The sequence below is a fragment of the Chrysochloris asiatica genome, unplaced genomic scaffold (genome assembly GCF_000296735.1).
Source record: "Chrysochloris asiatica unplaced genomic scaffold, ChrAsi1.0 scaffold00046, whole genome shotgun sequence".
Taxonomy (NCBI): Eukaryota; Metazoa; Chordata; class Mammalia; order Afrosoricida; family Chrysochloridae; genus Chrysochloris; species Chrysochloris asiatica.
In genome coordinates, this window is record NW_006408564.1 from 8,658,533 (window position 1) to 8,667,333 (window position 8,801).

At 43.7% G+C, this 8,801-nt stretch overlaps 1 protein-coding gene across 1 annotated transcript in view; it reads right to left on the reverse strand.

The window, feature by feature from the left end:
* Positions 1–2,569, reverse strand: part of FAM3D (family with sequence similarity 3, member D) — a 31,373-nt gene extending 28,804 nt beyond the window's left edge. Inside the window, exons 1-2 of the mRNA XM_006862123.1 lie at positions 2,557–2,569; positions 2,074–2,181 (exon numbers count right to left, since the gene is read on the reverse strand). Coding sequence (XP_006862185.1) covers positions 2,074–2,181; positions 2,557–2,569 — 121 coding nt within the window. The remainder of the gene's footprint in view (positions 1–2,073; positions 2,182–2,556) is intronic.
* Positions 2,570–8,801: the final 6,232 nt, after the last annotated feature.

Genomic DNA, 8,801 nt, shown 5'->3' on the forward strand with positions numbered 1-8,801 from the left:
TTATATGAGTTTGAGTTACATGTTCCTCTTATCAAGGTCCCTGGGGCCTTACACAAAGCTCAATACCCAATAGCTATCCAATGAACATTAGTTAAAGGTACTGATTCGTTAAATCCCAGGTAGTTGAGCGCTCTGAGAGGGAAATAATTTCTAGGGTCTCCCTTCAAGCACTACCCTTTCTTTGATCTTGGACTAGGACTGTGCCCTTTTAGAGCACATCCCAAGCTGCCCCGTTCCTCCAAGGCCATCAGAACAAACCAAGGACATCTCTAGCCTATGAAAGCAGCACTCCTGGGCCAGGGCTAGGAGTGACCACAAAGCAGCTATATAAACCTATAAAGCATCCTAACATGAAGACCTTGCTTGACACAAAGCAGCTGAAATAATAACTCAGATACTCAAATGTGGGTATGTGTTAAAGACAGGGTGACTGGAAAGCTCTGGGCTACCCTAGGTTCACCACAGGCTATTATGTTTGACTGTGTCAGTTGCTGTGGTTAGGTGCCATAGAGTAAGATCTGACTCGTAACCACCCTATGCTCAACAGAATGAAACACTGCCAGGTACTGGTCCATCCTCACAGCTGTTATGTTTGAGCCTATTGCTGCTGCCACTGTGTCAATCCATCTCCTTGGAGCTCTCTTCTTTTGTCACTGATTCTCCACTTTACCAAGAATGATGTCCTTCTCCAGGGAATGGTCCCTCCTGATACTATGTTCAAAGTATGAGAGACAAAGTCTCACCATCCTGGCTTCTACTTTTTCCAACTCAGATTTGTTTGTTCTTCAGGCAGTCCATGGTCTTTGAATATTTTTATCTAACTCTATAATTCATAGGCATCAATTCTTCTACAGTCTTCCTTATTCAGTGTCCAACTTACACATAATTATGAAGCTTGGGTCAGGTGCACCTTAGTCCTCTTAAACTCTTAAAGAGGTATTTGTAGATTTGCCTAATGCAATACATCATCTGATTTCTTGACTGCTGTTTTCATGAGTGTTGATTATGATTCAAGCAAAATCCAAGCTTTGACCACTCCAATCTTTTCTCCATTTATCATAATGTTATTTATTGGTCCAGTGGTGAAGATTGTATTAGAGGAGATTGCAACTGGTCTTCAAAGGAGAGGTCTAAATCCCTTTCTTTCTTCCTTTGGTGGGAAAGGATATATGGATCTGAGAGACTTAGGTTTTCATTCCTGCTCTGACATCTACAAGGGGAACTGGAATGAGTTTCTTAACTCTTCCTGAGCCTGTTTTCTCAGACCATACATAAAACTACACAAGGAGAACATATACAGTCCACTCCAGAGCCATGCCACGGACCACTCTGTAGGACATTTGTGTGAATTTATATAAAACAAAATCCAACCATCTGTCTGCCCACCCCCCCCCCCCCCCCCTTTTTTTTTTATCCTTTCAGCAAATATTGGAGGGATGACTGTAAATAAGACAAAATCTCTGCTTCAGGGAGCCAACATTCTAGAGGGCAGAGGCAGGCAACAACTAAGTAAACCAAGAAATGAGCAACACAGTGACAGATATGAAGATGCTTTGATGGAAATGGGCTGACATGAGGGAGGGTAAGCTTGGAGGTAGGGGTGCAGCTGCAGCTGGAGTAGTCAGGGAAGCTGTCTCTGAGGAGGTGGCATTGAGTAGAGACTGGAAGGCTGAGAAGGAACCAGCCATGAGGAGAGCTGAGGGAAGATGGTTCCACGCAGAGGGGAGTAGCCAATGTAGGTGGCAGCCACTCAACACACGGAGGCAGTTTTCTCTTCTCTTCCCTCCCTACTTCTCTCCTCTGACCTTTTCTCCCCCATCCCCTGTCCTTCTCCTCTTCCCTCCTGGTGTCTCCTTTCCAGCTCAGTTCTTACTGCAGGAATATGTTTTTGGGGCTTTGGAACGCTTTTCTGTTCCTTTGGGCTCCAGCCTTTATGGCAGCCTGGAGGTTTCCTCCCCATTACCCATCACTCAAAGGCAGACCGTAACCTTGCTATGTCTGGCTTTCTCTTGGGTCAGAGCAGGGATATTTCCTGGGCCCTCAATTTTGGTCCACAGACCCTGCCTCACTCACCCAGCCAACGTGGCAGACGGATGGTTTTCAGGTTGAAGTTGGTATAGCTACGAATGAACACGTAGGTGGTGACCATGAGAAAGGTGAGGGCCAGGAAACGACACACAACTGTGCAGCAAAGAGACAATGATTAGACACTGGGCCAGGGGGAGAAACTGCCCTTTTAATATACAAAATTATTTTATGAACTTGAGTGCTCTTGGAATGTTCAAGAGCCCAGGACCTCAGGTGATACCCAGTATGCCCAAGTTTCTCCAGTCCTTCAAGCTGGAAACAGGAAGTCCCCTTCCCCTCTCTTCTAGGCTCTCCTGGATCGGTCTCTTCCTGCATCTCTGGCCTGAACATTTGAGAGCACTGCTTGAGTGGGTACAACCAGGTCACCTCTGAGCCCAGGGATGGGTGGCCCCTGATGGCAGAAAATGATTCCCAAACCAATTTCTGACACTACACTTGAATCTTAGGCTCCTCAGAACCTGGACATACCTGATAGTCTCATCCTACCCAGGTGAAGAGCAGTTTGGGGTCAAGAGTTGTCCTGTGGGAGAGAAGAAAATGGAATTGGAATCTGAAATGTGGAGACTGAAAATGAACGAAGTGCAAGTTTAGGGGCAGGGATCTCTAACTGAGAGGACCCCAGTCCTGTCAGTTTGGTCCCTCATTGCTTGCCATAAGAAACAGGGACAATTTCCTTCTTCCTTTCTGACTCTACTCTGATACTCCTGCCCGTGGAATTTAATGTTCAGCTCAAGATTTCTTATGAGGGCAGAGATTGGAAAGCAGAGGAACTGGGGTCCAGCAGTCGCAATCCACTCATCCATCCATTTGTACGTCCTCTGTCTCTCATTCTTACCATCTTTAACACATCTATCTTCTCATCCTTTTCCCTTCCTTCCAACTGTTTATGCATCCATCTACCCATCCTTTTCTTCTCCCTCCCTCCCTCTAACTATCCTTTTCCCCTTCCTTCCTCCCTTCCTTCCTCCCGCCCTTTATTCTTTCCTTCCATCCATCCATCCTTCTCTCCTTTCATAGCTTTGAAACTGCCTCACACATCTCTGGAGTCTTCTGGGAGACAGGACATGGTTGGTGGTAACTGTCCTGGGCCCGCGAACTCACACAGCCAGCCAAGGGTCCACCCCTCTTCTTGGGTCTCTGGTGGAAGAATCTGTCATCTAACTGGAAAGAGTTTCTCCCAACACTCTTCCCCCATCCCTTCCTTCCCAGAATTCCTCTTCATCCTATGAATCCATCTCAACAAACAGAGACCATGTCCAGTCCCTGAACATAGACCCAAGACAGGAAACATGGCAGTGTTTCCAACACTTTCTTTGGCCTGGACATGTCCTTTTGCCTCCTTGCTCTAGGACATGCTCATCTATACACTGAAGCAGCTAGACCAGTTCAACCACAAAGCTGTGTTTCCTTGGGGGATTATAAAAATCCCACTGCCTGCCCTGTGCCTACTCCTCCAGGACCTTTCTGGTTACAAAACGGAGCTGCTACTAGTTCCACCCAGAGAGATTTTATAGAACTTTAAATTTCTTGATGTTTGAATTATCAATTTTTTTAAAGATACTAAATTATCTTATGAACAAGAATGCTCTTGAAATGTGATTGACAGTTCAGGAGCCCAAGCCCTTGGATGAGACCTGAAGGATGGGGATGGAGATGAACAATCAGACAGGAATATTCACAGGGAGTCACAATGGCTTCACTGAGACAGAGCAGAGATCAGACAAGGAGGCTGAGGGTGGGGAGAGAAAAAAATGGCAAACAAAGACACAGAGAGATGGAGTTACAGGGAGAGGGAGAAGATACAAGACAGAAGCAGACAGAGGGACAGAGGGTGAGAAAGAGGCAAAGAACACGAACACAGAGAGACAACGGCCATGGGAAGACAGAGCCAGAGGAGTTATGTTTCCACAACCAAGTAAAAGCTTGGGGCCACTAGAAAGGCAAGGAAGGACTCTCCCCTGGAACCTTCAGAGGGAGCTCAGCTCTGCAGACACATTGATTTCAGACTTTAGAATGGTGACAGAACACACTCTGTTGTTCCAAATCATCTGGATTGTGGTACTTTGGTAGGAGAGTCACTTTCAGAGAGAAAGGGAGAATAATCCAGAAATGGAAACAGAAGACTATCTAAGGATATGGCAGATATGGTATCATTAGATATGGACGGGAGCTGACAATAAGTTCTATGAGCTATCTAAGTTTCCATTGCCAGCAATGCAAATAATTTATGAAAATGGCACTATTTTCATAAATATACTTCTGGACAGAAGACAGACACAGGGATTAGGGTAGGAGCACGTACCTGGGCAGAGAGCTAGCTTCCCGCTGCTATGACCATTGACTAGAGATTCCGGCTTCAGGGCTGGGGTTGGGACAGGGTCTGGTTGTGGTTGGGCTGGGAGGACTCTCCTTACAGATATTCCCTCCTGACTGAGTCCCTTGCCACCCACTCAGCACTTGCAGGACTCCTTAGTGTCCTGAGTCCCTAACCTACTCACCCTGGAAACCTCTGGGCTTTCTGAAGCTGGAGCCCAGGACTGGTCCACGGTGGGAGGAGCCATGGAGATAAAGCCTTGGGGCCTGGGACAGATTTGCAGGGTGTGACAAGAATTTCTTGCATAGCCACTCAAGTCGGAAACACTTTCTATTCTCCTTGTTCCTACTAAAGATGTCATAACCTGTTATTCAGGCTAGGAAATCTCAGAGTAAAAACACAGAGTAAAAACACAGGGTGGCGGTGGGGAAGGGCTAGTGGTCTGGTTGCTGACCCAGGCACACAGATAATGAGACCCTAGGTGGACTTCTGGTGTGGTACTGTATATTAGTACTGGACTGCTAACCACAAGGCTGGCAGTTCAAACCCATCAGCCTCTCCTTGGAACTGACTTGATGGCACTTAACAACAACAAGGAGTAGTATCTGTTGACTGTTGTTTCCCCAGATTTCAATCGTGAATCCAAGTAAAATGAAATCCTTGACAACTTCAATCTTTTCTCCATTTGTCATGATGTTGCTTATTGGTCTAGTTGTGAGGATTTTTGCTTTATTTATGTTGAGGTATAATCCATATTGAAGGCTTTAATCTTCATCAGTAAGTACTTCTAGTCCTCCTTGATTTCATCAGGCAAAGTTTTGTCATCTGCACATCACAGATAGTTAATGAATCTTCTTCCGGTCCTGATGCCTTGTTCTTCATATAGTCCAGTTCTGGAAGTTTTTGCTCAATACAAAGATTAAATAAGTGGTGAAAAAATACATCCTTGGCACACACCTCTCCTGATTTTAAACCATATAGTATCCTCTTGTTCTAGCTGAACAACTGCCTCTTGGTCTATGTAAAATGCCCATTTTGCAGCAAATCTGTCCAACGTAATAATCCCATTTGATATCTTGAGTTGAACTCAATTTAAAGTGTTCAAAAGAAAAGCTTTCACTTTGAGGACTAAGGTGTGTTTGACTCAAGCCTTGATATTTTCAATCACCTTATATGCGTGCGAAAGCTGAACAATGAATGATGGAAAACTAAAGATGAACTTTCAATACCTTTGAATTATGGTGTTGCTGAAGAATACTGAGGATACACATCATGGAGTGATAGAAGAATGAACAAATCGGTCTTGGTAGAAGGACAGCCAGAATGCTCCTTAGAAGCTAGGTGACAAGACTTTACCTGGTGGATTTGAACCACATATCTTGCCATTAGCAGCCCAACACCTAACCCACAGCATCACCAGGGCTGTTCATCAGATAGAGGATGAAATTCAGACAGGGCAAGTAGCATGGCTAAGATTGCACAGCTAAAAGTGGATTTAATTCCTGAGCTTTCTCTGAGCGCCTCTGGGGAGGCAGGCTGTGCACTAGGCATGGGCAATATGGCTGTGAGGGAAACATGCTTTGTAGCACCCCCGAACCATTGAACTTGCTTATCCCTCTATCCCACTCCATACTGTTCCACTCCCTCTTTGCCTGGAGCTTGCCTACTCATCCTACAAGTCTCTGTGTAGGATGCTTTTCCTAACCCTCCAAGTCAAGATTAAACCACTATCTGTAGTGTTGAATATGAGGGTTTAGAGAAGAATCCATCATAACACCCAACTCTGTCATAAAGGGCTAGCCAATTAGAGCATTGTGATTCCCTTGTGATTGGTTCAGGAATAAGCATGTGACCCAAGCAAGGCCAACCAGAATTTTTCTTGAATGAATGAGGAGAAAGAAGCTCTTCTCTTCTTGGTGTTGCTATGTTAGAAGTCTGTGAGCGTGGCGCTCCTTTCTCAGCCACTATAAGACAGCACCTACTGTTGTGGACATATCCTACCAGCAGATGCAAACACAAGGACAGAACTGCTGGAAAGTTGTATGTGATCTTGGTCTCCAAAGAATCAGGCAGTGAGAAGCTATAATGTGGGGGAAGAAGATTAACTTTGGAATCAGACCAGCCTGTGCTTATCACTTGCTAGTTGTGTGTTTAGGAGTCTTGGTGACGCTGTGGGATATTGTTGTTAGACGCTGTTGAGTCATTTCTGACTCATAGCAACCTTATGAATGACAGAATGAAACACTGCCTGGTCCTGTGACATCCTGGTGATTGTTATGTTTGAGCCCATTGTTGCTAGTACTGTGTCAATCCATTTTATTGGCAGTCTTCTTTTTTGCAGACCTTCCACTTTTCCAACCATGATGTTCCTCTCCAGGGACTGATTCGTCTTGACAACATGTCCAAAGTACAGAGACAAAGTCTCACCACCATTGCTTCTAAGGAGCAATCTGACTGTACTTCTTCCAAGAGAGATTTATTTTGTTGTTGACATTGTTAAATGCTGGTGAGTCAGTTCTAATTCGTAGTGACCCTGTATAAGGTTCCCAAGGAGCAGCTGGTAAGTTTGAACTGCTGACCTTGTGGTTCAAATCAACCGTGCAGTCTAGTACTTTATCCCACAGGGCCACAGCAGGACTCTTTGGCAACCCATATTACTTTCAACATTCTTCATCAACACCATAATTCAAATTCCAAGGTTTTCTTGATTCACTATTCCATTTTGATGCATATGAGGCAATTGAAAATACCATGGCATGGGTCAGGCACACCTTAGTTCTCAAAGCGACATCTTTGTTTTTGAACACTTTAGAGAGGTATTTTGCAGCCGATATGCCTAATGTGCTATGTTATTTGATTTGTTGACTGCTGCTTCCATGAGCATCGATTGTGGATCAAAGAAAAATGAAGTCTTTGACCACTTCAATCTTTTCCATTTGCCATGATGTTACCTATTGGTCGATTTGTGATAATTTTAGTTTTATTTACAATGAGGTGCAATCCATCCTGAACACTGTAGTCTCTGATCTTCATCAGCATTTTAAGTCCTCATCGATTTCAGCAGGCAAGGTTGTGTCATCTGCACATCGCAGGTTATTAGTGAGTCTTCTGCCAATCCTGATGCCACATTCTTCTTCATGTAATCCAGTTTATAGGATTATTTGCTCAATGTACTGATTGAATAAGTATGGTGAAAGGAGACAACCCTAATACATACTTTTCCTGATTTTACACCACTCAGTATCCCCTTGTTCCGTTCTAACAACTAACTCTTGGTCTATGAACAGGTTCCTCATGAGCACAATGAAGTGTTCTGGAATACCCATTCTTTGCAATGTTATTCACAGTTATTATCCACACAGTCAAATTCCTTTGCATAGTTAATAAATCACAGCTAAACGTCTTTCTGATAGTCTTTGTTTTCAGTCAAGATCCATCTGCTGTCATAAATGATGGCTCTCACGCCACGTCCTTTTCTGAATCTGTCTTGAATTTCTGGCAGCTCCCTGTCAATGTACTGCTGCAGTTGTTTTTAAATGAACTTAAGGAAAATGTGGAGTTCTGGTATGACACCTTAAGATAAGCACTGGACTGCTATCTACAGAGCTGGCAGTTCAAACCCACCAGGCACTTCTCGAAAACCAACTCATAAGGTCACTATGAGTTGGAACCAACTTGACAGAACTTAACAACAAGCAAAATTTTACTTGCATGTGGTATTAATGTTCAATGATTTCTGCGTTCTGTTGGGTTATCTTTCTTCGGATTGGACACAAATATGGATTTCTTCCAATCAGTTGGTCAGGTCTTCTATATTTTTTGACATAGATGAGTGAGTACCTCCTCCAGTGTTGCATCAGTTTGTTGAAACTTCCATTTGTACTCAGTCAATTCCTGGAGTCCTGTTTTTTGCCAATGCCTTCAGTGCTGCTTGCATTATTCCTTCAGTACCATTAGTTCTTGATCATATGGTACTTCTGAAATGTTTGAACACTGACCAATGCTTTTTGATACAGTGATTTTGTGTATTCCTTCCATTTTCATTTGATGTTTCCAGCATCATTCAGTATTTTGCCAAGAGAATCCTTCAATATTGCAACCAGATGACTGAATTTTTTTCTCCACTTCTTTCAGCTTGAGAAATACTGAGCATATTCTTCCCTTTTGATTTTCTAACTCCAGGTCTTTGCACATTTCACTACAATACTTGATTGTGTCTTCTCAAGCTGCCCTTTGAATGTTTTCTATTCAGATCTTTTTCCTCATCATTTCTTCCAGCCATTTTAGCTTCTGGAACCATAAGATAGGTGGTTTAAACCCATCAGTTGCTCCTCATGAGAAAGCTGAGGTTGTTTGCTCTTGTAAACATTTATAGTCTTGGAAATCCGAAACAGCATTT